Consider the following 27,950-nt stretch of genomic DNA (forward strand, 5'->3'; position numbering starts at 1 on the left):
TAACTTATGTTATCTATATAGACCTAAATTATTTAGTAGTAGTTAGTATCTATATTAAGAAGATATTTTAGCTTAAGTACCTTTACTTATATATAATAATAGATTAATATAATATTAATCTAATACTAAATAAATATTTATATTAAAAGATAATAAATTTTAATTAATAGAGTTATAAGTTATTATTAAAGGTAATAGTATAGTTTCTATACTATAGTAGTATATAGATTATATATATAAACCTAAACTATTTATAAGTAATATTATAAATATATAATAACTTAATATAAATAAGTTATATATAACTATAAGTTAGTTTCTAGGTAGATATAGTATATATTTAATATAATACTAAGTTATATCTATTTATTTTTAGTATTAATTAAGACTTTAGTTAATAGAGTTTTAGTAGAGTTATAATATTAACCTGAAGCTATCTAGCTATAAAGCCGCCGCTAAACGTATAGACTACTAGTCTAACTAGGCTATAATTTTTTTTATAGTATATCTCTATATAGTAGACTAATATAAGCTATAAAAATCGACTTAGAAAGCTCTTAGTTAAAGAGTTATTAGTTATCTTTATCTCTATAGACTTTTTACTTTACTAGAAGTAAATATATATATAACCTTAAATATTATTTTATAATCTTATAGTTCTACTTTTTAGCTTTAAAATAAGCCTCTATACGTCTCTCTAGCTCTACTATAGAGATTATTATTAAGTATTCTTTATAACTCTAAGGCCTAACTCTAGAGTTATAGGCTCCGGCTAAGCTCTAACTTAAAACCCTTATAACTCGAGCTATACTTAACCGAATTAGGTAATTTTTAGTTCTATAGATAGTACTTTAGCTATAGTATCTTATATAAAATTATTAGTATAGTGTTCTATAGTAGAAATCGAGAGTTCTAAGTACTTTAAGATAACTTAGAACCTTAAGAGAGTTCTAAGTTTACTAGATATAGAGTAGATAGTATAAGTTTTACATATAATATAGACGAAGAATATTATTATCTACTATTAAGTTTTACTAGTAGCGACAGAACGATCTTATTAAATCTAGTACTTATACCTTGTAGCGAAGTACGAATTATAAGTTAATTTCCAACTTCCTACTTTATAGCGTAATTATTTTAAGCTAAACTAGCTCGTTGCCTATTGATTAAGCACATCGCCACAGGTCTTTAGTACTATTGCTTTGCTCGAGCAATTTTAAAAACGTAGAGTATACCTGTATGTATGCAATAAAGCAGCTTGCGGCGAGATTAATACCAGAGACGACGGCATTAAATGGCGCTGTCGTGATTGTAAAAGCGTCTTCGCGGGGAAAACACTCGCTCCTCACGGTTGAATGATCTTCGACTTACAGCTCCTCGGGATTTCCATTTATGCTCATCACTAGAGTATTTCTCACTAGCGTGGCATTATACGAGAAGTCTTCGAGGCAGTACCACAACATACTGGTTGTTTTAACGTCTAAACACCTGGTTTTCGGTCAATGGACTTGAGTATAAATTGCGCTTGATTTGTGTTCATGGAGGCTTTTTGTCAGCATTCAAATTAACGTAGGACGTCCACTATCTGTGCAGCATCTGTATATTACTTCGTTGTCGCAGTACCATCGACAATTTCCGAATCGGTTTCGGTTTACCAAAGCTCTCTTTTTTGTCACATTTATCTACGTGTAAACAGGGCTGGCTTCACTATCTGTCAGATGCTTTGCCCCCAATACTTTACAAGAGATTCTTAAGTTGAGTCTTCTCTAGAGCATAGTGTAAGTCAAATATTGGGATCCGCTCAGGAACATCTTTGCGTATCCAGCATCCCAAAAGACGTATTAAGTCGACCAAGAAATGCTAGGTAAGTAAAGATTGGATGAAGTTGCTTATTGTCTGCCAGGTGTATCACCTTTTCACATCTCAAAATCCTGAGACGATTTCACCAGTGTATAAGTATTGTCGTCCGCGTATTGTGCCGCGCACCTCGACTTGTCGCTAGTCTCTAATGTTCCAGATCGCTTCGCATGTGGTCCCCCACCATTTTTCTCACCTCACGACTTCAGCTTCCAGATTGAAATTAAACAAACTCGATTTATGGCAGTAAGTTTCTGATTCTTCTGGCTGCAGTAAAAGAACTACGATCCACATCCTCCAACGATGATGTCATAACCAACGAGACAACCGCAGAAAAGGCTGCCGAACTGCTAATGTGAACTCTTCTCAACTTTAGGGGGCTGGCGGCTCATGGATGGATGAAGTCGCTGAATCAGACACAGAGCGGGATCATGGCTTCTGCGATGGCGCCACCTAAAGGTATCTGTCTTTTCGGCCGTCATGATTTGTCTATGCCAATCGAATTCCAGAGGGTGGACAGCATGATCCGTGTATTATCTCCGATCCTGTCGGGAAATTGGATGCTGGCGCCAAAGTATCCGTCAGTCGCGAATTCAAACCCTCTGAAATTGCCAAAAAGAAAAAGAAGCAATTATTTGTGTTCTCAAATTAGCCAAGGTATACTTCAGCTCGCAGTCATTGCGGCTTGGATGGATCGAACACAGTTCCTTAACATAGATAGTTGGTTGTACCAAAGTTTGACCTCCGTCTGGCGCTCTCCCATGAGCTAAAGCCGCTCGATTTTTTGGTCAGATGAAGCGTACGTACTTAGCTCTATATTATCACTATAGCTACATCCAACTTTACTGTCCGCGGCTTCTGTTTCAGAGGTTTAGACGTGAGCAGCGGCTGGTTCAACCTGATTTAAGGGTGGGGAGCATTCTGAGGCTGGCATTTAACCCTTCTAATATCATTCACAGCTTCCTTATATATCAGCCATGTTTATATCCTTGGTTTAAAAATCTTAGGCCTGTAATTACCTACACGCCTCGATACAAATATTTGTCTTGCCATAGGAAACATCTATATCTTATCTCCCCAAGTTGTGTCTTGAAAAAAGAGTAAATGTTAGTTAAATCGAGAAGCCCGCTTAAGGAACAATAAATAACGTCCTTCTGTCGATCTACGTATATACTTTTCGAAGTTGCGGCATGTATAGTGATAAGGTGTTGGAAAAAAGCAATAAAGTTGCTGGCAGCTAGTGAGGTCTCTTGATCCTTCTCTTTTTCATTGGATCCGCCCGTCTCTTTGCTGAAGCATCTGCCGACGTGGGTAACGGTCGGGAAGCACACAAGCCCAATGGCTGCATGGTATGTTAAGTTTTGGCGGTTGACGTTGCCAAATCCAGTAGACTTAGTCGCTACTCTCAAAAGTTCTCTCATTGTCGCTAGTATTGATTAAAAATTCCAGCTTGAACCAGTCTTTAATAAACCAACGCCTTTGAAGCCATCCGTTCTTATATATGAAATCATTCAATCCATATTGAAGGTCTCTCTTTAAATCTAATGAATGATTCGTTTTTAGAAATCGGAAATCAGAAATAACAGAGTCGATCAAGCTGTTTTGCCGCTGTCTGAGATTTTCCACTTGGCCATTGTCCAACTCTACAACACTCGATCCAATGAGCAAAAGCCATAACAGAAGGTCCATATGCTGCAACCATATACTATCTGGATATTCAGGACCGAACAGAGCTGTAGATTCTAGTATGTCAAGCAACTTTGCTGCCAGCTTGCATTGAATCAGACTGTCATTCCAAGTCTCCATCCAAATGCAATAGTAACACATGAATACACCAAGCCTCACAGCTTCAGCGACAACTCCAATATCCACGCATGCATGAGCCAGAGCCGCCAGTTGAGATTGAATCGATGCCTGCAATGGGTCAACCGGATCTTGTGTGGTGTTTAGTGACGATAAGGATCTGGTTTCCAGTTGAAGAAAGGACTGGAGCTCAACAGTATCAACAATGCACCCCAAAAGGCCATCAGGAAGGGAAGCTTTGTGTCGTGCAAAACCAGTCGGGGGTTCCATTTTCCTGTCGGGGAGGTTTTGGCGTTGCCGTATTGCTAATTGAGGAAACTCTATGTGCTCGGCCCGTTTACAGTCCATTACCAAGGCGGCGCTGAGATTTAACCAAAAAGTTGCGCGTCTGGCGGCTTGTGTCAGTGCGATGTCATTGACGGTAGAGATCTCGAGTGCGTTCATTAGCCCTGCAGTGTGGGCGATATGCCCAGAACGATCTCCAGTCTTGTATGCCGTGGCTTTCAGAATCATAATGGCTCCTAACACTGGTGGTGAAAGCGTCTGATTCGGAGAGGTGAGCTTCTCCTGCAACAATTTGAGGGTTTTTTCTTGAAGTGAGAGCCCCTCCATGGTCGTCTTTCCGCGATTGAGGATCTGCACAGTCGCGTAAAGAAGAGCGTTGATGAAGACCGGCTCTTCTTGGCTTTGTGGAAACACAGCTCGCATATTGAGGGGCGAGTCAACATGGCTACTGTCAAAAACAGGATATGCCGCGGAAAGAAAGGCTTCTGATTTGAGAAGAGTATCAATACGATGGACCGGGAGCCGCACATACTTCGCAACGTACTCGATCAACGGATGATGTGGTTCCAATGAGCGTACAGGACTGGATGACCTTTTTAAGGTCTGGAATGGAAAACCCTGTACTACGGGAAAATAAATTGTGCCCATTGTCGGTGAATCAGTCATGCTGCGGAAGCTGAGAGTGGATGAATTGGAACCAGACGGTCTCGAGCGAGTAACTAGAGTATTGTTTTCGAAGTCGTCGCATCTGCATGTCTGGATCCCCTCGTGACACTTGCACTCATCCTTCCCATGAGCATGGTCGTCACCAGTAACCTCAACAGCGAAGTCATGTACACTTGCAACCTGAAAGTATCGTCGATCTCTAGTCTCGCTGAAAAATGTCTGTAACTTGCAAGCTTCCCACAAAGGCTGCTCGCCTCTCCGACGCCCATGTTGGGAGGCGGCATGACGTTGCAGAAGCTCGAGACTTGTTGATAGAAAATAACCCCGGCAGGCTGTACAGTTCCAGCCATTCCATACTTTCAAGTGTCGGATAGGAGGGGAAATAGGCTGTATCTCAACAGCGGGCGTGGCCTCGAGCGTTTCTTTGAGAGAGCGTAGAGACAGCTTAGAAAAGGCCGAGATGGCTTGTTTCAGGGTTTCACCCCCGCAACGATGGTCTTCGCTGCGCAAGTGCCGTTTGATCGCTTGTTTTGTCGGATGCACGCCACTGCCATGTCGTTTGCAGATAAGGAACTTGAAAGTTGGCTCGAAGTATAACTCGTCCACGTTGGCCATACTTGGTGTTGTGTCATTAGGAATTGGGTAAGTGGGGTTGTCTTGGAATGCGCGGCATGCTTTTTTGCTTTCTTGGAATGCGTCGTACTCCTGGAATACGCCGCACTCTGGCAACCCGTAAGCGCATACTTACATAAGCCTGCCAGTTAAATCGACAGAACTCCAGGCCCACGCTCTATGATTAGAAATCTTGCACTGATTCAACAGTAAAATGAATTACCAAGTGACAGAATATAGGAAAGCGATCATTATGGACAAAGATATAAAGTCCCTCAAGACGGCTGTATCTCCAGCCATCTCATCTTCATTAACATCTCCTCCACTTTCACAGCAACATACAGCTCTCAAAGAAAAGCAACAGCCTCCGAATTCCTTATATTTTAAGAGTTTATCACATCATCTCAAAACACCATATAAATCATATCGCAATGGCAGCCACTGCAGATAGATCAAAGCCCTTCATTCCCCTGTCCGGGATTGCTGAGGATGGCTGGTCCAGCGAGAATGAAGCCACAGCAACATGTCTCTGCGGTGCTGTACAGCTTGTTTTTGTAAGTTCACCGTCATCATCACTTCATCCTGATCTGCCTTCTCAAGTCTAACATAACCAGCCTACCCAAGGTCCAGGCCTAGTCAATGCCTTTGTCTGTAACTGCTACGATTGCCGTAAGATCACCGCCTCAATGTTCGCATCAAATGTCACTATTCGAGATCCATACCTCAAGTACGTGCGCGGCCGCGACAACGTATCAGTATACGGTCAAGCAAAAACACCAACCACAGGCAAGGCGATGACAAATTACTTTTGCAAGACGTGTGGCACGCTCATGAACCGCATTGGAGATGCCTTCCCGGGCATGAATTTCATACGCCTGGGTACGGTTGACGATTTTAATCTACACGAGACGAAATTGAGGCCGACGGTAGAACATTTTACCAAAGATCGTGTGAGCTGGTTTCCTGGTATGCCCGGAGAGAATATCACGGCATTCAAGGGATTCGGGACCAATGATGTGTAGCTGGTCGCGGGCATGGTCGTACCTGGGTCGTACCCCCAGGGTACTCTGGCTGGGGACCAGACACGAGTGATGGGGTTGGATGACAATTAGAGGATTAGTCTGCGTTAAGAAGGGAGAATTAAAATTGTAAATAAAGACAGGAAAAAGCTTTATACCAAACATCAGAAAACCTCTCCCGTTGAATGAATAAATCATGATCTACTATTTTCGGTAAATTCGTATAGAATAGCTTAGGTCGATTGTTATGGAGATCAAGTTCGGGATTCTTCGGAGCCCGTTTATACTTCCCGTACACTTAATATTATTAACAAAAAGTAATAGTTATAAAAATAAACGACTCTATTCTAACTTTAATCTAATCTTAGATTAAATACAAAAGACAATAGTAGAGATTTCTTAGGAGCTAATTAGACTATTTTTCGACAGAAGAATATAGTAAAGATTTAATCGAATTTAGAAGCGGTCTTCTTTTACGTTCTATCTAGGTTTATTATATACTCGCTATAAAATTCTAAAGATATTAAGATATACTTAGATTAAGTTCTATTCTAGGTTCTAGTAGTTTTAACCTAAAATGTTAAACTAGGAAAATATTAGAAAGTTAAAAGAGAAGTACGACTTTAATAAGAGCGGTATATAGTATACTTAAAATGTTTAGCGTCGGGCTAGTGTAAGTTTGTTATATTTTAGTTTATTTGTCTTCCGTTTCTTCGATAAAATGTTTATAAATTCGGATCAATTGCAACAACGCTTCCGAAGTTGGTTCCGGCTCAGATGTGTCGCTGTTACACCCGGAAAGACAACCGCAATTGATGTGTGGCCAAAACTACGATTGACATATACGTAGGGTTAGATTGGTGCGTACGAATCTTTAGTAGATAGCAATCAGAGTCCTCAACTCAGGGTCACTAGTGCCGGATGAGATGTGAGTTTGCTCTCCGAGGCCGTGAGAAACTTCTAGGGTATGGTTGTCCTATCAAATGCTGTTCCGCGATCAAAAATCGACTGCTCTTCCGTGGATCATGTAGCGAGGTGGTTTGGCCAGTTGACAATGGGGACTTATGGGGACATATCTGGCAGGGTATCCCACGCCTAATGCAGATTCCGCTCTTCTGGGTTGCCCCAAATGTGATGCGTTTCGTCGGGGTCAACCGCGCGAATATAGGCTTATAGCCCAGCTGCGATTCGGACATAAAATAAAAGGCTCGGAACGACGGACCTCCGAAGTGTACCATGTTACATCTCGTATTCCGATAATCTGGCATCGCGACTCGACGGCGGAAGAAGAGTCTACGATAATCCGGCATGAATCTGTTGATTGAGGTCATCAAAGGGACGTAGAAGATGCGAAGTCTATCGATCCGACCGGCCACATAGTACTGTATCCGTGTATGAATGGGCTGAACATCAGACTTCGTCAAGCCATAATTTTACTAGTTGCACAAAAATAGCGTGCTAGAACTAAAAATTGTAGTTATTGACAATACTCTCCGCGAGCCCTCCTCCAGTACTTCTACAATACCAAGGACTAATTTTGATTTACCACCGCAAGATCTTTTGCACAAGAAAAAAGAAAACATTCCATTTCCCCAATGGCAGCCCGCTTCGACCGGCTCATCAGGTTCAAGAACACTGCCGGACAGATCTACTATGGTGAACTTGGGCTGGAATGTCCAGCGTCAAAGGAAACGCTTGTGGGAATGCGAGTCAAAGTGTTCGGCGGCGGACTACCATGGGATACGGGCTTTCAATTGAGCTCCATCGAAGAGGAAATTGACGAGGTGAGCCTTGCCTGTCTAGTCTGAGCTTACTTTGACCAGAGACATCTAGATTATTTGTCCTATTCCATGTACGCCTATTTTTCAATGTGTAGGCTTGAATTATCGGAAGCATGTTCTTGAGGCAGGGGTAAGTGTTTCACTTTACAGCGAAGACTTCTCAATGTAGTTCATACCACTCTAGTTTCCCATAGATGAATTCCCAACCATCTTCACGAAACCTCCAGGTAAGAAAGGTCTCTAGCTGTCGCCAAAAGCAACCTTTTTAAAGTGTTTTGTAGATGCTCTTGGTGGTCCATACGAACCGATTCCAATCCATGCCAGTTGCAAGTTTATGGACTATGTGGTGAATCTATAAACTCTTCCGCTTGAAACCAATATTTCTTACAACGAATAGGCTGAGCTCTGCGCAATCATCAGAAAAGACTGTAAAAATGTCATCACAGATGAAGCAGCTTTGTCTTGTATCTTAGGATACACCGCGGGCAATGATATCTCTTCGCGTTATTGGCAAATGCCAGAACGCTGTGGTAATCAACACGGTCCATCAAAGTCATTTGACAAGTTTGCGCCCATAGGACCCACGATCTTGAGCCCAAGAGCCTTTCAGGAGAACTTCAACGGGCTGGCAATCAAAACATATGTCAATGAAGACCTTAGACAGGATGCAAGAACCGATGACCATATCTTCACATTGGGAAAGGTCATCTGCCACATTTCACGTGGTGCGACACTGAGAAAAGGAACAGTCATCATGACTGGCACCCCGGCGCGTGTAGCAGCTTTCATGAAGCCGCCACAGTGGTTAAAGGATGGTGATGTAGTCACCGTGAAAGTTGAAAAGATTGGCAGCATATCGAATGTTATGAAATTTGAGTGATTATAAAAGCATGTTGCAGTTTGTTCCAAATGCGACTTTCAATATCTGTTTGAGATCTTGTTACGATGAGATCTGATACTTTTGTGCTCCTGATAGACTGTGACCAAGAGAGCCTACTAATACAATTACAAGAGAGGTTTCCGAAAGGACAAAGTAGAGATCATGTAACACATGCTCATAGAGAATGAATACCGCATTTGAACACTTTTATCATATTTCTCAGTCAGAGGGACAGTTGCAGCGGTTAATAGTTCCGCAATAACGCAATGTAATTAAAGTGTAGCTGAGGATTTGCCAATAATTTGGGGTGGCCGTCGGAACATCGCATCAAAACACATCCCATTAATTGCGGGACATATCGCCAAAACAGATTACCTTAGTTCTATTCCTATGAACTAAATAGAGAATTTATTGAATATTATTTGAGAGTGACCGGCTTTCTGCTAGGGCTTAATCACTTTCTCATTGGGTTTGCAAAGCCTGCAATAGAGGAGCAGTATCCTAACACCAGGTCGTCAGAGATGTGATCGTAGGAGGATTGAAGATCTCTTACAGCCCAAACCTGATACAGAACTACGCGCAGGGTGCCAGGCTCTATTTCTGCAAACAGAGCCCGTGCCGTGAACTCACCACAGATGCGTTTACCATTTTTCAATAACATCTCGAGGCTTCCGATGAGCAAAAAATCGAGTGCCTGACTATCATTGGTATAAACTCTTTGGACTTTATGGCGCCGCTGAATGACAGCTTTCCAGGCATGATCTCTACACTTTCGGATATCTACAACACGTCAAAATCTGACACGTCAAGTAAATGAGACTGGGACGGCCCAAAGAATTCGTTTGGTGTATTGGGGCTGCTTGCCTTCAGAGCCATTGTAACTTCCCTGAACACTCTCCAAGACACCATTAGAGGTGAAGATGTCGTCTGCCAAAGTATCTCCTGCCGACACTTGATCGTCGTCCATGGTTATGAAAAGGTTTTCTAGAAGTGCTTTCGTTTCAGCAGAGGGTATGGTTAATGGCCAAGCAGTATTAGCCGTACAGTATACCATAGCTGTTAGGCACGGATTTAAGTTCTAGGTGAAAATATTTGGATCGATTGTAAGCGTTTAGATAGGTATGCTAAACAATCAGTTTAATAACAGATAATGTATTTCTGAGCCATCAAACATGACAGCGGAGAAGAGTCCTTAATAGTAAAAATCGCAGTTTGTCCTTAAGATTTGGTTGACGGAGCTCGGATGGCGCATTGTTGAGGATGTACAGATGCTCCCCTTGACTTGTCGACGGTGGGACAATTCTGGCTCTCCGACTGGACCGGAACAAAGGATGACTCTGGAGTCTAAAATAACCAGATTTTCTGCAAATTCGGTCCAACAATCGACTTTAGGTGTAGAGACGACTTATCAATAGGACAGGCATTATTCCTCTTCATTGGTCTGTTCAACGTTTAGCGCTCCTTTCATGGATAATCTAGAGATTGATTCCCCATAGCAACGAACCCAAGGCATGGCAAATAGCTGGATCAAACAAATCCAAGTCTCTTCGTTGGTAAATCTTGGCTTAGAATATTAAGATTATATTAAAGACAGCTCTTCGAGCCTTGCTACATCTTCAAAATCAGGACGAGGACAGATGTCACTCTAGAAAGATTCTCGATTGAAACCCTCAGCGATCTCTTTTTATACTTCAAAAAGTGCTCCAAAAGTCACGAAGTCTCATCAATTAAAATCGTAATTACATGCGCTTTTTAATTTCATTTCGTTTTGAAGACCCAAGCAACATTTCATGTGCCTGGCGTGAAAGGAACGCCTGTAGGCGGAACAACTACAATCGGAACCGAAATGAAAACTACCATAACAGCAGAAAATCTGAAAGCTTATTAGCGAGCATCACAAGAGTCAAACTGGAACTACTTACGCAGCGGTTGCACCAAAGATCTCTACCCGGGTCGCAGTACCTAAAAATATCAAACCCACAGCAAAGACTGTCGCAAAACCTGCCAAACAGAGCAATAAATCTCTTGTTTCGTGCAATTGGGAGAGGACTGTGATAGCAATCGTTGGTAACAGGCAAGCTACGATTGTCGAGATTGAAGAGGTGACACGCAATATGTTATTTTCGGAATACGATGTCAGAGTCTCTTCTTCCAGTTCTGCCTGGGTCTTCAGTTTGACTTTTGTCTTCGATGAGCCAGACTTAATGGATGCCTTTTCAGCATCATCGCTAGACTTTGTCTTCTTCGCTTGCTTCTCCCGTCTATAATCTTTCAAATTCTGCCAAAATGGCACGAAATCTATGACAACCCAGCGAGAAAATCCATCGATTTTCCGTGGCGGCACGCAAGAAGCGAGGTCCAGATTCTTCTTAGTGGATGTACTGCTGTGCCAGAAGAATCGCCAAATCATCTGCCAGAATTGATGAGAAAGTGAAGGTGGAGGTGGATCGGTCGAATAAAGATCTCCCCACGTGTGATGTTCATTTCTACCCCCAATGCAAAAGTCGCCCGCGTCTTTGTTTCGCAGCCATGTCCGGAGCGACTCGACGTTATAATTGTCTGGTTGTTGCAGTGCTGAGACTTGAGAAAATTGAAGAAGAGCCTCATCTATCAGCATGGAGAGTTAGCAATGTTGTATTGATAGGAGGTTAAAGGTACACACTATATTCTTTCAACACTGCCCTCATTCTTACGACCACATCCCATTGTCTGTGGTTCTCTTGGTATTTTGATTGAACCAGCCAGTCAGCTCTCTTTGCATATTTTTGAGCATCCCCAGCTCCTCGTCTATAATCTTCCAGTTCCTCTTCCCTTAATTCTGCTTTCAAAATCTCCAACTCCGCTTGGTAGTACAGCAAGCTTTTGATTTGAAAATTGCTAAACCGATTGAAACATGCGAAGTCTGGAACATTGGACATCAATTCGGCTACTTGAGGCCACCCAGGGACTGGATTTTTTGGTTCATCTTCAAAATTGTCAGGGTCGCTCATGGGGTTGTACTGTGGATGACCTGGCAATAGACGGTTTCGTCCAGGGGACTCAGGATCAACTGCCGTTTTTGATCTCGCCGAATCATTTGTTAAATGACTTGCTAATGAAGAGTTATCTTCGCTTCTTCTTGTATGATCAAGACCAGGGCCAGAATCGCCTTGCAGAGAATTGCGTGTCATCTTGACTGATAAGCGCTGCCAAAGCGAAACAAAATGAAAACCAATCCAAGTATCATTCGATTCAATACATCAAGATTCAAAAATTCTGCGCAGGCTTCGAAATCGCCGGAAGACGCAAAATCTGAGCTAAAAGCTGGTTGGTTTGGCGGTATAGTAAGCCGCCTCGAAATCTGCCTTGCGATAGATAACGTACGACTGGCTGGTCTGTACACTCCATCGACAGCTAATAGGCATCGAATGTGTTGGCTGACATGCAGCCTCCCACATCTCGTGGACTGAAGTAGCAAATAAGATCTCTGGAGCGACATTTCTGTGTGTTTTTGCATCGCCTCCACCCGATTCTCGGTCACCCGCTCTCATAATACAGCACAGCTAGCAGCAGCTTCATTCTGCCAACAGAACAGTAGCGCCTATGAAAGTTAATAAATGCCGTTTATCAACAGTATATTTCCTGAAATGAAGGACTCGATATTTCCCCCAACATAAATTCTTATTCATTCCTTTTTTTGCCTGCAACAGATGTGTACAACCTATGGCAGAGCGATTTATCGCTGCGTGCGTTGCCATTTTGCAGAGTTATAATCCGAACACATGAGATAAAACAGCTGATGCGCGCCTTGAGATGCCTTGAGAAGATTTCTCGGGATACTCCGTAAAGGTCAGAGCCTGTGGCGTTTAAGACAAAAGCAGGCGATCAGGCAGGTGTAGGCAGCTACTCCGTAATCTTACGGGCGCACGATGATTCTCCAGCCTCATCCAACGCGCACAGCCAAGATCCCGGCCCTACCGAGAAGCAAGGCTTGTTTGATATGACACGAGTATCTTTGTTTCTGCTTCTCTGCAACAGACAACTAGCTGCATCATTGAAATGCACGGTGTGTTGGCGGCCGAGTGTGCTGGAAACCATGAAGACTGTACTTGTAGGTTATTAAGGTCTGGACCTGTCCAGTTTTGTTACTTCGTAACACGGCTTCATGGACTTTGACACAAAGTGACAAAAATCAACGTTGACATGTAAGTAAATACCGATACTGCCAGATACAAGAGCTCACAAAGAATCTTTAACGGCAGTCATCCAGTTATCTAGTGTTGCCTTTATACAACGACCGGACTGGCGATGTGGCATAGGAAGAAAGCCCCCTTCCTCTATGGCCCTCTGGCTGACCAGTGCGACATCATGGAAGATGATAGCGCTCGCGCGCCCGCTTTCGTCTCGTTGACCAGAAATGATCTCGTTTACGAAGGCCAGTCCGAGCAGAATTGATGTCCCTAGCGAAGCCATGGGCTTGGGACAAAACAAAATCGTTTCCAGCTTGGTGGTGGCGACGTTAGAACGGCCCCCAAAGGCCCCCAACCTCTCGGTGTACGGGATCGGGAACAAGTCGAAAAAGAGTGTTGCGGGAGGTCGTTCAATTCCTGGACATGCCGTCTTCCCGTCTTTTTGGCGCCGCCAAAACCATCAGCTGGATGTCATGTGCGGTAAAATGGCCGGATTGTTATCCACCGCTAGGAGGCTCAGCACCAATGAGTGACGTTCACCAGTGCAAAACAGCTCAACGGTGTGCAGCAAACAGAGCCTCACCGAAGAGCCGCTGAAACAAACATTGAATTGAGTCATGAAGCAGAACCATAAGATGGGCTGGACCTGCTAGAATCCAATGACGGAACTTTACCCAACCACAACCATAAATTCTTCGGCCTTTATTCGAATCAAGCACGACGCTCTGGCTCCGGTGTCTTACCCTACTGGGCGAATTGAAACTACAACTCAAGTGCCTAGTACCTATCATGGCTCAGCTCGCTCAACTAAGCAGTCAGTGTACCTCAAAATGTAGCATTGTGTGACCTGCTTTTTCTGACTTTTAATAGCTTCCAGCTCACAGGAACAAAATCAGGACTACCTCTCGATCAACTCAACGCTGAGAAGTCCTACCGACTCGACATCCCAAAACGATACGAGACGCAAATCCATTTCTGCCAGCTCTATTCAGACTTGCACGACACAAGTAGAAGTACAAGAAGAGCTCGGAAGACGCGAAACCAATAAAGGCTACAAAGCATACGAAACCAAAGTCGTAGTACAACTTTCTTGGTGGCAATCCTTCAAGGGAATTTTACGACCATGGAGAACGAAATCGCGAGAAGTTACTGCTGTTGTCGTCGTTGCAGATGAACATGGAGAAACAATGGATATTGACAACTGCCCTTGGATTCCCACGGTTCACGTTCTATCCAGGGAGAAAGATGAGGACGGTCGCTTCGAAGAGAAAATTGCAAAATGTATGATTGACACCGGCAATTTGCAAGGCAATCTGATTTCGAAAGACTTTCTGGTGCAGCATTTGGGACACTCTGAATCCGAGTTCATGCAACTAAAAGAGTCCGAAAAGGCTGGATCTTCCGTTTCGGGTCATCAAGTTACACCGGAAGGTGCTGTTAAGCTCACTTGGTATCACCCGAGTTCTATCATAATATATCGCGACATGAGATTCCTTGTTATGGAAAACGCTATGTACGATATGGTGCTATGTGCGCAGGCTATTGAAAAACACAAGATCGTTAACCCTCCAAATTTTGGCGATGTGATTCACACTTCCACGTCGAAGAACAGTAAGTAAATCAATCTAACAAACATTTGACATTAACCTCAGCTAACAACGCGGTAGCCGATCCTGAAGAAAAAGATCTCAAGGCAGCATTAGAGAAAGCTCAGAACGATTGCGCCACAGAGCAACATGACATCGAGATTGCCAAAGCCAAAGGGGACAAGCCCAAGGTGCAGCGGTGTCAACAGAGGCTCCAATCGAAACAAAAAGAGCTGAAAAGGGCAGAAAAGGCTAGTGACGCATACGCAAAGAGAAAGGAAAAGGCAGAAGAATCGGCAAAATCGAAGACAAAACAAGTCAAGACTGAGGTCTCACAGCAGCTTATGAAGATCACGAAAGTTACAGTTGCAGGAAAAGATTCTAGTTTGAAACGAGCATCGACCTTTACAACTCTTCAAAATAAATGATCACTGGATTTAGGATCTTCCACGGTTTGCGATACGGCGTAATATACGGATTTTGGGCAACCAAACAGGACTGGGGTTTTCTGTGGTGATCTTGGGGTGACAGGAATCGGGTTGTTGGGATACTTCATGGGGCAGGTTGGATCCTTTCGGATGGCGGCATTCTTACTGGGGGGCCTTTCCAGAGGTTTTAGAAAGCTTGAGTAACAATTTGTCGGACGCGATAATCCTCTTTCCAGACTTTTCCGCCAGGAACTAAATAACAATTTTATCCAAATTGCAATCTCCAATATAACCCTCATCCTGTCGTACAGGCGATTACAGTTCAATACTTGTGGTGCCTTGAATGGCCAGTGTCCCAGCATACAAATCTGACGTTGCTGATCGAATTTGCGCGCCAGCACATACAATTGAGATAAAAGTTAACGTCACATCTTTGCCTTGATTTCCAGTGCCTGCAGTCGAGCCCCTTGCACGATTTTACTGCCGACTGGACGTTCCCCAAAAATCTTTTCCGGATGTTGGTTCCGCGTGTCTAATCACAGCCGGTCATATTGTTAAAAAGGTCTACATTGTTAAGTATAATAACGTGATTCCAATGCAAATCATTTGCGCGATTTTTAAACGAGGTCGCCTCCTTCTGGTACATATCATCTCCAAACATGAAAACCTTACCAGCTGTGGATGACAGGCCCTCTCAGTTCATGATCATCGTTAGACTTTGTCGATGGCGAGTCTGGAGTTTCTGCGACTCGATATACTAACTTGGCAGCACTGATTGTACCATGCGACACTTTGGCAATTCTGGGGCAATTAGCCACAATAACAATTTGAAGAGACAATTTGACCAACCCTGCAGGAACTCCTTGAAGTCCACCCTCCATAATAATCGCTGGATGTGGCTTGAATTTTCCCTCCGCTAAGAGCTCTCCGGCCATCTTCCAGAACATCACCCCAAATTTATAATGTTCTTCGATAGCAGGGAAGTCGGTCCCGAACTTCGAAAACGCTTCTCCAAAAGTTGTGTAAGCCAAAACCACTTGGACGTTAACGTCCTTTCTAGGAAATTCATCCGCTGGTAGCAACGTTACCAACATCAACTCAACTCCCTCTTCTGCCTGGGCGGGAAAGGAATCAGCACAGATCTTGAAGCTAGATTCCACAGAAATGGTGTCGAGTATATATTGCAACGAATTGTGGGTGCATTCGCGAATGTTTCTAGCACAATCTGGATCATGGTAGTCAAATACTGCGTCAGCTCCGAGCGACTTGACAAACTCAAAGTTATTTGGGCTTGCTGTAGTAACAACTTTCAAGCCCGAGCTAATTAGAATATCAGTCCACATTTCCAAAAAGCGAAAGGTAGTGACGAACAGTTTCGCGAATTGGATTGCCAGACTTCCAGTAGCACCACTCCCGCCATATATGAGAATCCAAAATGGATGATTAGTAGGCTCAATGGGAAGCGGAAGTTTCAGCGTCATGTAAAGTGATTGTCCCACAGATGTAATTCCCACACCCAATGTTGCAGTTTCTTCGAAGCTAAGGTGCTCGGGAATCTTTGCCAGATGTCCCTCTCTCACTAAGACGATTTCTGCAAATGACCCACTTAGCGGGTTGTTCTATATCAGTCAGTTTGCTTTCTGTTTCATTCGTGGATGAATTACACTATTAGCACAATGACAGGCACCATAGACTTTATCGCCTTTTTTCACGCTGCTCTTGCAGTCTTTGTCAACTTCTTCCACGACCCCAGAAAAATCACAGCCTGGGAAGAAAGATTTCGTTAGCTGAGATTAGACTAGATAGACTTGCGATATTTTCATACCTAAAATACCACCAATAGGCCCTGCGCCGGCAGTGTGATGGAAATCGGCTAGCAACTGTCAGATTCTTGACTGCTTGAGCATGCTGATAATATTGAGGAGGAACGTACATACTGGAGTTTATAGCGACTGCGACTGTTTTGACCTTAATGTAACCTGGACGTAAGGTCAACTCAGGTATTTCTTTGACCCCTGATCTGCCCACATCTTCGATGATAACGGCTTTCATTTTAAAATTCGAGACAATGATTAAAGAAAAACTTTATTTAGTACAACGGAATTGATAAGAAGGATGGCAAGGTGGCGAGGAAAGGTCTGGCTTCTAGGACTTGTTTATACTTGATTGCACAAAAGCTCTTCGGCGCCAACTTTCGGCTTTAAGATATCTTTTCAGGTGATGAACTCATTTTGTTAGAAGAAATAGGATATGGAGGAATCCAACTCCGGCCATGTTGGATGTCAATCAAATTAACTAGTGATCCTGTGGAATACCAACGTTGGTGGCGTCGTAGATTAATCGTGGTACGTCTCAGGCAGCGTCGCGGCGCGTCAAGTAAATTATGTCAAAATAAATCACATCAACTAAATCACGTCAAGTAAATTATGTCAAAAAACCAAATTATCAATGTAACTCGTGGAAATTTTCGAATAGATGGCGAAGGAAACTCGTGTAGGTTGCGCTTCACTTAAGTCCTGTTGATCGACTTTGTTGTACAGTCGAGTTGCATGAACGTGAACGAAACTATCGGCTAATTGTGGATCTTGGAGCCATTTTTAAATGCACCACAATGGCTATGTATTCGCTGGAAGCCCTCCGTTGATGAGCACATTGCTACTTAATGGTAAGGTTGTTTCGGCTTTAACTTGTCAGGCCGAAGTTCAGGGGTCAGGCTCGCTTCGCGTCCGAATAATTTCCTGTACTCTTTACGAGCATTCCACCTAAGCACCCTTATGAGGTAGCTTCTTGATGATGTATCAATATTGATTCAATCGCGTGCTTCTAATCGTTGATTTGCGCCCCGTGAGCTTGGTATCGAAAGCGAGCTACAACATTGATATGAGGCATTCTGTCTGAATAATGTTCATTTTACCTTGCCGATGCATTCATCGCTAGAGGTCGTATTCCACACTCGTCTGCAACTCCGATCGCGTTTATGAACGTGGAAAATTACTCATCGCAAACCCAAGAAGCAACGAATTTGACATTTATCTCGGGCAGTAGGTGGACCCCTTACAATGATACTTTTCTTCAATAACAAAAGCTAAACTTTGGATTCATAAGTAGCTGTGAAGACAAGCTTTTTGTCTTGAAACCGTTGTCTGAATCAATTTTTGACTTGGCCTTGCATCATCAACGGGAGTTCCCAGATAGCTGTCGTCTTCGAATACATAAAGACCACAGCGATAAAAAGAGAACCGTTGTTTACGAATACTTCAAGGATGATTTGCTCGCATTAGTCTGAAACAATGAAGACTTCCCTATCGTCGCAAAAAAAAAGATTCTTTGGGAGGTAGGGAAAGCACTCCAAGAGTTTCATTCCAAGAACTGGATTCATATCGGTAAAATACCCCCCCGACAGTCCCATTCCTTATTTGCAACCATTAATTCCGTTAGACGTAAAGCCTGACAATGTCCTGGTGGACTGGAGTAAGGACCAGTATGGTCAAGTCATCATAGAAAGGGTGGCACTGACCGATCTTGACGTTTCATTGAAATTGAAAGACGATAGATCACTCCGGATCGCTGGTATGCAGAGATTAGGTAATTTCATGTGGCGTAGCCCAGAAGGACAAACTGGTCAAGGAATTGGCAAACCGTCTGATTTGTTTTCGTTTGGTCTTGTGGTGAGTCTATCTAATCTTGGAGCGGAGACTGGGCTGAAGTTAGTGCTCAGTGTATTTTTGCTCTCACGAGTAGAGAAATTATGGCAGTAGCCCACGAGGAGTTGAAAGAGCGGGAAGTTGAACCTGAAATAGAGGTTCTGGGCCGCGACATAGTCTACTTTGGTCCACTTTCGGAAGGATTACTGAAATATACCGCGGATGAAACTTGGCAGACTGTCTTGGGTCAGGTAGCAGCAATGGTTGCCGGAGCTGAGTTAAGTTTTCATCTGTCAAATTGGCAGGAAAGCGAGTTTCCAAACATCAACGCTGAAGCAAAGAGAATGCTATCGAGAATCATGAATCTCGATCCGGCGAAAAGAGCCACTATCGATGAGATTCTAGATGACCCGTATTGGAAATAAAGGGGAAGTGTGATATGTGAAGTATAAGTTGATAGAAACCTCTAACATTTATAAGTTGAGTAGAAGCCTACGACTCACCGGGTTCAGGATTGCTAATTATCTCCCCTCTAAAAATCATTGAAAAGATAAATCTTGATCCTTTATGTCGACTACGTGTTAGTGCATTTACACAAATTGTTCATGGCATCAAAATGACAATATCCGGTACAGATAAGATTTACTACACGTACCACTTTTACGACGTTCGTTTTGCGTCCAGTTATTAATGATTTATTAGATCACACAAGTACAAGTCCATAATTGACGTTAATAACCTATTTTTCATTATGCAAAGCAAATCACCCAACCACTTGTCCCCACCACCTCGAACTCAATTTCAAAAGCTTTAATCACATCCTTGCCATATCTTTACAGACTTCTTCGCAAGACAAAAATCATCTACTGGCGACTTCGTGGGTACACCGTGTACCCGCGGGCTATTCATTGTCTGGATTGACTTTTATTTATACAGTCGTGGACAACTTTGATAAGTAGGCTCTCAGGTTCGACGTGGCTCCTCCGCTACATCATCTTAGGTTGAGTCAGCACAGCCAATATTGGTGTCAGTGGATTAACAGAGATGATTGCGATTTCCAAAAATGCTCTTCGCATCGAGCAATTCTGGAGAATAATCATACCGCATAGTATGATAAATATCCGCTACATTACCATTAACTGTGGAACTTTACGAACACAATTCACTCTCAAGGAAGTTGGTTGCCAATCTATTCATATTCAAATCACATTTGAGTCAAGATACTAACGATGTTATTTATCACGCATTTGTCAACTTGTCATAGGCATTTAGCAGTGTTTTGATGATGATTAGGAGAACTTTCCTGCCTGGAATTATGGATACGCAATTGCCAATAACAACAAATGCCAGATGTTGATTTCTCATGCTATCCAATCATCTCTTTCATAAGGAAATTAGGTTGTGAATCTCATGATGGACGAAGGAGGGTAAATGACAACTTTTCTCGTTTACTATTTAAATAATGTTATTGCCCGCGTTTACGTCAGAGAATAAGAGAATACAGGGTGTTTAAATATTTATGACTATTACGCTTTTCAAAATCAAATTCTGATGTACCACCTTGCTCAAATATACATATCACGACAGCCCGCCATTTCAGGAGTAATTCACATTTACTCGGAGTGCGTTTCGAGCCCTACGCTCTGGTATGAATTTTCTTTGCGTGACCGTAGTCAGTAATGATCTATTATACAATCACCTTCGCAAAAGACTCCAATAAGCAGTCTCAGAAGTTCTTATCCACTACTAACCCCTTCTTTAGAGGTATAAATTGAGAATATGTTGTCTTTTTCAACCCACTTCAACAATATCTCCACTCCTCTATACAACACCATATACATCACTAGTCTCCGCTCACTTCAACTAAGATATTTAAATACTCACATCACCTGCAACACGATGAGCGGAACACCAGACCCCAACCCAGGCCATATTTGCCTACATCGTGTCCCCCTCTGCTACGTGATAGTTGTCATGTTGCCCGTACCAAACGGGGAACCACCAATACCGGTTGGCGAGATAATCTTCAAAGATTATGCTGGCAGCGAATCTATTGATACCACTGAGAGATTCGTTTTCGCTCTTCCAGAACACTGGGTTGAATTTCGCGATAAGACAGAGTTTACAAAATACGAATCCTTCAACCCTATGGCAGTCATGCGGAGCAGTGTTTCGGACAACGAGAATCATGACCACCTTCGACGCAAAACTCGAGATACGTTATTCCAGATACATGATCTTATTCCTCGGGCCTTTATTAGAAGCTCAAACAAAGCTTTCCACGGGATCGAAATTCATGTCCGTGACTTTATCGACAACTACCCCGATCGAAGCAGTTTTGCCAATAACACACAACTTTCTGTTCAAGAACGATTAGATCAATGTTTGAAAGTGAGAAATCGAGGTGCATTTGCGATTTTAGCGAGCATTTTTAGGCGTACTTGGACAGACTTCCTGGCTATCGTTGCTGAAAACAAGGTAAAAGTTGCGGAGGACAAAGTTGAAGTTGCGACCAAACAGCCGAAAGCACGATCTGGAGATCTACCTCCCAAACGAATCTTGAAAGAAGCGAGAGGTACAGCATGCAAAATTGAGAATGTAGTCAAGGCTCTTTACCTTGACCATTGCAAGCTTCAACAGCTCCTTGAAGACAACGAGCATACGATTGCTAACTTGAAGAAGATCGAAGGATTGCATGAACCACAAAGCATTCAGGATATGCTTGAGAATGTGCATGCCGAGTTTCCAAATTCAGAAAGGACACACCTGGAGAGTCTAAAAAAGAGCCAAAGGCATCGAAACCCTCTGGTGGTACTCTTATTGAGATGAGTGACGCCGATCTCAAGCAATATGTTGAGAATCTTTTGGATAGGGCAAACAATGCCGCAAATTAAGAAGGTTACGCAAGCAAAGGTTTCACCAATGTATGTAAACTCACGTTATTTTTATCATCTAATCTTGAAAGAGAGAGAGCGTAGCATATTTTTCTGCATTTGAAAGTATTATATATTGTAGCCAGTGTATATTTGCCAATTACCCAGTCTATATTTCTTATGTCACCTCACACTGTAACGTAAACCGGCGACTATCTTGTTCATCCAGGCAACCAACGCTGTCATGTATAAAAAGAAAAGTGCTCTTAAGTCTTTTGCAAACGGACGAAGTATTTGGTAGTTGCTGGGTCAACTTCAAACAAAACTAATGATAGCTTTTAAAACGACGTCAAGAACGAGGGTTGGAAGCAGCAATATAGTGTCTATGTGCCGCCATGGATATATTGTTGACTAAGTTGGTAATTTAACTGCGCACCTTCATGTCCATTACACCAAATCCCGTCATTGTTCAGCAACCTTCTAAACGCTATTTGAACTACGTCCCTCAAACCATCCCACCCCCCTCAATCCCCTCAATCCTCCGAACAAATCGACGAAGCAATCCCCGCTCCGATGATACCACCCGACGAAGTAGCAAACCCCACCGCCTTCATCATCCCACTACAATCTCCCGCAGCAAACACCCCCGGCACACTTGTCTCATTGAACGGGAAATTAACCTTGTAATCACCCAGCTCCGTGGTCTCTAATCCGAGCTGCTCCTTCCACGGTCCATTCAAAGCGCTTTTCGGCTTGTGGACGAGGAACCCCTCGACTTTACTGCCACCCTCGGTGAAGAAAATCTCTAGTTCGCCTTTCTTGGATCCTCGCACGAATTTCGAGATCTTTCTGGCGTCGAGGGAGATGTGCTTTGCGCTTTTGGAGTCTGGTCGTACAGCGGATAAGGCTTCTTTGATCGAGGTAGTTACTGCTTCATTGCCGTTTGTGTATATGACGACCTTTTCTGCCAATCTGTTCGCGAATCTTGCGAGGTGAAGGGCCATTGGAGCTGGAGAGCAATCGTCCATTGCTAAAACACCGACAGAGGCGCTGTTTCGCTCATCGTAGCCATGGCAGAAGAGGCAGTGATAACTACACTTATCAGTATATCAGATCGAGTAAATGGTGCGCACTTACATGCTATGTGCCCAACACTCATCATATCCCGCAATCTCCGGCATCACGTCCTTGATGCCCGTCGCCAAAGCAACTTTTCGTCCCCACCACTCCGTTCCATGTTCATCGACAGCCTTAAACAGCGTGCCACCTCCCTCTCGTTCCCTCTTCTCCAGACTCTTAATACGAAGGTCCTCGAAAGAAGCCGTGTCATAATGAGCCAAGATATCCTTCCTTGCCGCGTCGCGGTAGTCTGCTGCATCTCTGTGCTCCCACGTCGGGACTCCATGCATGTGCTTTGATTTCGCGTTGCGGAATTCTGCAGATGAGAAGCAAATTGATGTAAGTAAGAGTCGAGATACTGTGAGTACACATGCAAGACCTGCTGGTCCAGCGCCGATTACGAGTACATCGACTGGGTTCTTTGCTGTGGTGATTCTGGATGCCATTTTGAATTGTCGAGACAAAACTCTAGTGAAATTCATTCAGCTTGATCTTATCTAAACAGCGTTGCAGCACTGGGAGAGAGAACCGCTTAATGGTTTGATAATGTGTTATGGTGAGAGGATCAGTACAAGATGATCTACGTGAACTGCAGCTGCAGTAATCCCTTTCATACCTAATCTGGAGACTTTTCGGAGCGTTTCATGTCAACAGCCCTGCAATTTATAAGCCCTTATTTACATACACTATGTCGATAGTGTGAGGCGAAGGTCTCGCCTGCGCGGAGACTTTCCAGGGTCTCGGAGACATACTCTGCAGTCAACTGTACGAGCACTTTACTGGAGAGTATTTTCTTGCCATCTTGATATTCTCGGATATTCTAATAATATTCCTTTTTTTACTGCGCGTTGCGGAGTCGGAAACTTCTGTGACAATTATTTGTTCAAGTATGAAATAGCTTTTCGCTTAAAGGGGCGGTGATTAACAATCATATTATGTATTCTATTTACTCGCACTTATCAGCGAAACGACCAACTCAAAAATCAAGACTCACCATGGAGAATCTATCGCTAAGCACCAAACACCAATATTATATACCAATTTCTCTCCCAAAAGCCTTGACAATACCCACAGCTCAACAACAACCACCCCTCCTCCTCCTTCCCCCACTCAACGTGAAGACCTCCTCCCACTCCCTCACGCCTCCACCCATCCAAGCATTCTTCTTCTTCTTCCCCCGTCTCCTCGCCCCCTCCCCTTCAATAGTAACACCACTCTTCACACTCGCGCCATCACCATCTCCTATCCACCCGCCATCACCATATTGAATCCCTGACATCGGATCATCAGGATCGATTTCCCCTAGTTCAATCTTCGTTAATATCATCCTCGCCAGCCGGGCGAATATCTCTTCCACATTTTCCCCCGATAACGCCGAGACCTCGACAGATACCGGTATGTTATTCGCAGACGCCCATTTTGACGCCGTCTCCGCTGAAACCTCGCGCCCATCCGCAACCGTGGCGCGTAATTGCGCACCAAGTCCCATATTTGTCGAGCTACCCACCGATCCACCTGCTCCAAAAGGGAATTCCTTGCTTCCCACACTACTCGGCGTCGCAGGTGGCAGGGAAGCGTCTATCAAATTCGAGTTGTCTGTTAAATCTGCTTTATTTCCGACGAGGATGAGCGTGAGATCGGGACTGGCGAGCGCGCGCGCATCGTTCATGAAGGAGGAAAGGTTCGCGAAGGTGGAGTGCGAGGAGATGTCGTAGACGAGGAGGGCGCCGGCAGCACCGCGATAGTAGGAGCGTGAGACGGAGCGGAAGCGTTCGGTTCCTGCTGTGTCCCATAGCTTATGTATGTTAGCTGGTATTCATATATACTAGGTGGGGGTACAAACCTGGAGTTTTATCCTCTTCCTCCTTGCTCCTGTGCCAACTTTGATAATCTTGCTAGCGAACTCTACGCCAATCGTCTGGGAGGATAGGACTCTCCATTCGTTCTTCACAAATCGGTGGAGGAGACATGATCTTGAGAGCTTGTTAGCTCTTATTGTATTGCCGTGGAAAGAGAACCCTACTTTCCACTCCCGCTTGGTCCGAGTAATATGATTTTGGCCAGATAATCGTACATGCTTCCGAGCTCCTACTATCATTAGCCTAAGTCTAGAATGGTATAACAAGCACAAGCAAACCTGATCGCGAGCCGTTCCAGCCGACTCTTCACTCGCAGCAGAGCTGCGCCGTGGGCGCACCATCTTTGCAGATCTACTCCAGTCCTATCGCAAAAGATCTATCTCATGCCAGTTGCCGCGCAAAGAAATCTAAGAGTATGCCACTATTCGCAGTTCGTCGTACCTGGTCAAGAGATGTCGTCGCAATCCTTATCTTGAGACAATGCACAGCCCACATCGGGACATCGGCGGTCGTGGATGAATCCCGGCAAGCGCATTCTAGGAGGGGACCTCGGTTCGTGAATAGCCTAGAAGCCATACCTTCAACCTCGACAGGAATAATGATTGTCTCCTCATCCATCTTGTTATTCGAAGATGAAGATTGAAGGACGAACATTCATCGTGTCTGGCGGGTAATATATTCCATCAAACTTACCTGATATTTGCTGAGAATGATAATCGCAGGGCATCGGGCCTAGGACAAGCATGTGTCGAGGACATCTGTCGACGAGGAGGCTACGCGGCAATTCTTGATATGAACGAAGAAAATGCCAATGAGGTGGTCAGTCAGATTGGAGGTGACAAGACTAAGTTCTTTCAATGCAATGTTCTAGAGACGGAAAGCATTGCTGCTGCAGTGAAGGGATGTTTGGCCTGTGAGTTTGCGTTACTGTACTGTGTAGGTTTGAATGCTGAAATTCTGAAGGGGTCAAAGAAACAGGAAAGGAGGTTGGAGGAGTCATTGCAGCTGCCGGGATTGGAGCGCCGGCTAAGGTTCGTGACATCCTTCTTCGAAAATTCCAGAGTCAAGTCATTATCTGTTGAAATTATTAGTGTTCATGGATGACGCTGTTCCATACCACGATTTGCTCAGCACAGTATCACATGTGGAACAGTGATTTGCATTCACCTACTTTCGGTATTTGTTGTGCTCGTTCTGAACTCGGATGTCTTAAAAACTCATGAGGTCTTTTGGTTCCGCTATGTCAAAGTTCGTAAAGTTCATGTGTGTTTCAAGTCAGCCTGACATCGAGTGATGCTGGACGGACTCATTGAGCCGTATTTCCAGATGTAAACTAGCGTTTTTATCTTTATGGCTCTTCTTGCCTCTTGAGCGTCCGTGCCGTGACTTATCAAGCAATTCTAGATCCTAGACCGCAACCTTGAGCCTTTCTCCCTCTCAGACTTTGAATTCGTAATGAACGTCAACGTCCGAGGGACAATAGATCTCATACGACAAGTCCTGCCTCACATGGCTCAGACAAAGCTAGTAGGTGAAGATGGCGAGCGAGGAATCATCATTATGGTATCAAGTTCCGCTGCTTTTGATGGTCAGCCTGGTCAAGGTACGCTACTCCATAACCCTCAGGAAATAATACGTACTGACCCTCATGTAGTATCCTACAGCGCATCAAAGGGCGCCATTCGTTCCTTGACACTTCCACTGACCAGAGATCTTGCTCGTTACGGTATACGCGTCGTTACTCTAGCACCTAGCATTTTCGATAGCAGAATGACTTCGATGATGTCTGACAAAGCTCGTGCGAGTTTGACGAGGGTGATGGAGTTCCCATGTGAGTTTTATCTTTTATTTCGACTGAGAAGCGATTTCTAATGCTATTCAGTGCGACCTGGCAGGGCACCCGAGTTCGCTCAGCTCGTGACGCAAAGTATTGAGAATGTGATGTTAAATGGTGTCGTACTTCGACTCGATGGAGGCATGAGAATGCCCAGCAAGATGTAATGAATCATGTACTTCACAAATTCGGAGTCTACGGGAGGTTTTCAGAATTAGGTGGTCATCAGTATCGTCTCGGTGCCTAATTAGTGTACGAATGAAACTATTTGCCTCCTGTTTCGATTTGCCTATCAATTGCAATGTCATAGATTGTCACTGAAACCCCGGCAGCACCACCGAAAGCATTGTCATACATTATGATCTTCTCAAAAAAAAACTCCTCGCATTGATCTATGCTATCCATTGGACCGCTTCTAGATTGACTTCAGTAGTACTTTATCTGCAAGTGGTCATTTGAACTCGCCTTCAATACCGTTTTGACTTGGAAATTCAGATGAGCTAAAATCAGAACGATGCTGAACTGACAAAAGTAGATCACGCTCCATGCAGAGACCATACAATGCTCGATATTTGTCAATAATCCTTCGTTCGCTAACACAAATGTTGATCTTGAAGAGCTTCCAACGAACGACGCCATCAGAGTTCAGAGTGGTGAACTGATAAGGTAGCTGTTACCCGCTTTGATTTTCGGCCGTAGGATCTTGAGTCTTGGTAAAGATGACTCCAAATTGTCCGGCATAGCTCATTAAGAGAAGAATTATGCTTGTTATGAGTGCTGGGCAAAAGCACCACCAGCGATTCGCGAGATAACGTGTTGATGAGCGGTTGGTGGCTTGTTAGGCAGCGCTCATGGGATCCTCCATATTAACACAATATATAGTGCAGTCTCAGCTCGTAGGTTGGAAGATGAGAAATTGAATACCACAATCTCTAAGTCGGAATTGATCTGACAGCAAGATTAAGAGCGTGGGATGCCGAAAACTTGCAGCATGTCGGTCGATGAAGTAACAATACATGAGAATAGAAGCGAATCCTAGCATCCAGGGCTTGCTCAGAATTCGCTCATCCTACTTATATAGGAAGGAGCTAATGAACAACAACAATTGCCTACCAATCATGGCTTGCAGGATATGCAAAATATACCAAAAGAGAGCATCAAAACTCGACTTTTGGCACCGTAGCATTGTTTGAAGCCAGAGAAACATCCTTACTATCATTCTGTAGCTCGTGCCCGCAGCGATGAGATATTGTAATGACTAACCACAACAATCACAATGAAATCCACCGTTTTGTAACAATGGTAACGACGCTGATATGCAGAGAAACTTCTCGACATATGTAATAGATTACATCTGAAATCCGGGCTGACACTTGGTTCACGTGGGTCCAACGGTGATGGGAGAATGAAGTTCGCAGGTTCACCTTCCGAAGGCAAGATCGAACGCAGGCAGACTGATATAGATAAAAAGGAAGGTGCACAGTCGCAATTGACTAACAGCCTTGATGTTTAACCCGGTGCAATGGCATAGGTCG

The 27,950-nt window shown here is 43.8% G+C and overlaps 12 protein-coding genes across 12 annotated transcripts; 6 read left to right on the plus strand and 6 right to left on the minus strand.

The window, feature by feature from the left end:
- Positions 1 to 3,249: 3,249 nt before the first annotated feature.
- Positions 3,250 to 5,226, minus strand: GLAREA_10915 (uncharacterized protein; the record flags this gene model as incomplete). The annotated part of the gene is made up of 1 exon (XM_008079106.1): positions 3,250 to 5,226. One exon carries the CDS (start codon positions 5,224 to 5,226, stop codon positions 3,250 to 3,252), a length of 1,977 nt encoding a protein of 658 aa, XP_008077297.1.
- Positions 5,227 to 5,654: 428 nt separating this feature from the next.
- On the plus strand, positions 5,655 to 6,245 carry GLAREA_10916 (Mss4-like protein; the record flags this gene model as incomplete). The annotated part of the gene is made up of 2 exons (XM_008079107.1): positions 5,655 to 5,777; positions 5,838 to 6,245. 2 exons carry the CDS (start codon positions 5,655 to 5,657, stop codon positions 6,243 to 6,245), a joined length of 531 nt encoding a protein of 176 aa, XP_008077298.1.
- Positions 6,246 to 7,837: 1,592 nt separating this feature from the next.
- On the plus strand, positions 7,838 to 8,903 carry GLAREA_10917 (FAH; the record flags this gene model as incomplete). Its single annotated transcript, XM_008079108.1, has 5 exons — positions 7,838 to 8,026; positions 8,076 to 8,153; positions 8,208 to 8,250; positions 8,305 to 8,369; positions 8,421 to 8,903. 5 exons carry the CDS (start codon positions 7,838 to 7,840, stop codon positions 8,901 to 8,903), a joined length of 858 nt encoding a protein of 285 aa, XP_008077299.1.
- Positions 8,904 to 9,708: 805 nt separating this feature from the next.
- GLAREA_10918 (uncharacterized protein) lies at positions 9,709 to 9,870 on the minus strand (the record flags this gene model as incomplete). Its single annotated transcript, XM_008079109.1, has 1 exon — positions 9,709 to 9,870. The coding sequence occupies one exon, from the start codon at positions 9,868 to 9,870 to the stop codon at positions 9,709 to 9,711; it is 162 nt and encodes a 53-aa protein (XP_008077300.1).
- An 821-nt stretch (positions 9,871 to 10,691) lies between these two features.
- Positions 10,692 to 12,073, minus strand: GLAREA_10919 (uncharacterized protein; the record flags this gene model as incomplete). The annotated part of the gene is made up of 3 exons (XM_008079110.1): positions 10,692 to 10,776; positions 10,826 to 11,510; positions 11,566 to 12,073. The coding sequence occupies 3 exons, from the start codon at positions 12,071 to 12,073 to the stop codon at positions 10,692 to 10,694; spliced, it is 1,278 nt and encodes a 425-aa protein (XP_008077301.1).
- Positions 12,074 to 13,861: 1,788 nt separating this feature from the next.
- On the plus strand, positions 13,862 to 15,086 carry GLAREA_10920 (uncharacterized protein; the record flags this gene model as incomplete). Its single annotated transcript, XM_008079111.1, has 3 exons — positions 13,862 to 13,892; positions 13,943 to 14,683; positions 14,740 to 15,086. The coding sequence occupies 3 exons, from the start codon at positions 13,862 to 13,864 to the stop codon at positions 15,084 to 15,086; spliced, it is 1,119 nt and encodes a 372-aa protein (XP_008077302.1).
- A 668-nt stretch (positions 15,087 to 15,754) lies between these two features.
- GLAREA_10921 (GroES-like protein) lies at positions 15,755 to 17,138 on the minus strand (the record flags this gene model as incomplete). The annotated part of the gene is made up of 6 exons (XM_008079112.1): positions 15,755 to 15,887; positions 15,936 to 16,406; positions 16,458 to 16,705; positions 16,751 to 16,851; positions 16,912 to 16,959; positions 17,024 to 17,138. 6 exons carry the CDS (start codon positions 17,136 to 17,138, stop codon positions 15,755 to 15,757), a joined length of 1,116 nt encoding a protein of 371 aa, XP_008077303.1.
- A 1,696-nt stretch (positions 17,139 to 18,834) lies between these two features.
- GLAREA_10922 (uncharacterized protein) lies at positions 18,835 to 19,155 on the plus strand (the record flags this gene model as incomplete). The annotated part of the gene is made up of 1 exon (XM_008079113.1): positions 18,835 to 19,155. One exon carries the CDS (start codon positions 18,835 to 18,837, stop codon positions 19,153 to 19,155), a length of 321 nt encoding a protein of 106 aa, XP_008077304.1.
- Positions 19,156 to 20,629: 1,474 nt separating this feature from the next.
- GLAREA_10923 (uncharacterized protein) lies at positions 20,630 to 21,559 on the plus strand (the record flags this gene model as incomplete). Its single annotated transcript, XM_008079114.1, has 1 exon — positions 20,630 to 21,559. One exon carries the CDS (start codon positions 20,630 to 20,632, stop codon positions 21,557 to 21,559), a length of 930 nt encoding a protein of 309 aa, XP_008077305.1.
- Positions 21,560 to 22,136: 577 nt separating this feature from the next.
- GLAREA_10924 (FAD/NAD(P)-binding protein) lies at positions 22,137 to 23,168 on the minus strand (the record flags this gene model as incomplete). The annotated part of the gene is made up of 2 exons (XM_008079115.1): positions 22,137 to 22,695; positions 22,741 to 23,168. The coding sequence occupies 2 exons, from the start codon at positions 23,166 to 23,168 to the stop codon at positions 22,137 to 22,139; spliced, it is 987 nt and encodes a 328-aa protein (XP_008077306.1).
- A 629-nt stretch (positions 23,169 to 23,797) lies between these two features.
- On the minus strand, positions 23,798 to 24,922 carry GLAREA_10925 (P-loop containing nucleoside triphosphate hydrolase; the record flags this gene model as incomplete). Its single annotated transcript, XM_008079116.1, has 4 exons — positions 23,798 to 24,517; positions 24,566 to 24,695; positions 24,746 to 24,810; positions 24,860 to 24,922. 4 exons carry the CDS (start codon positions 24,920 to 24,922, stop codon positions 23,798 to 23,800), a joined length of 978 nt encoding a protein of 325 aa, XP_008077307.1.
- Positions 24,923 to 25,213: 291 nt separating this feature from the next.
- Positions 25,214 to 26,582, plus strand: GLAREA_10926 (NAD(P)-binding Rossmann-fold containing protein; the record flags this gene model as incomplete). Its single annotated transcript, XM_008079117.1, has 6 exons — positions 25,214 to 25,251; positions 25,304 to 25,494; positions 25,545 to 25,612; positions 25,986 to 26,184; positions 26,236 to 26,412; positions 26,464 to 26,582. The coding sequence occupies 6 exons, from the start codon at positions 25,214 to 25,216 to the stop codon at positions 26,580 to 26,582; spliced, it is 792 nt and encodes a 263-aa protein (XP_008077308.1).
- Between the last annotated feature and the right edge of the window lie 1,368 nt (positions 26,583 to 27,950).

Source organism: Glarea lozoyensis (assembly GCF_000409485.1).
Source record: "Glarea lozoyensis ATCC 20868 chromosome Unknown GLAREA11, whole genome shotgun sequence".
Lineage (NCBI taxonomy): Eukaryota > Fungi > Ascomycota > Leotiomycetes > Helotiales > Helotiaceae > Glarea > Glarea lozoyensis.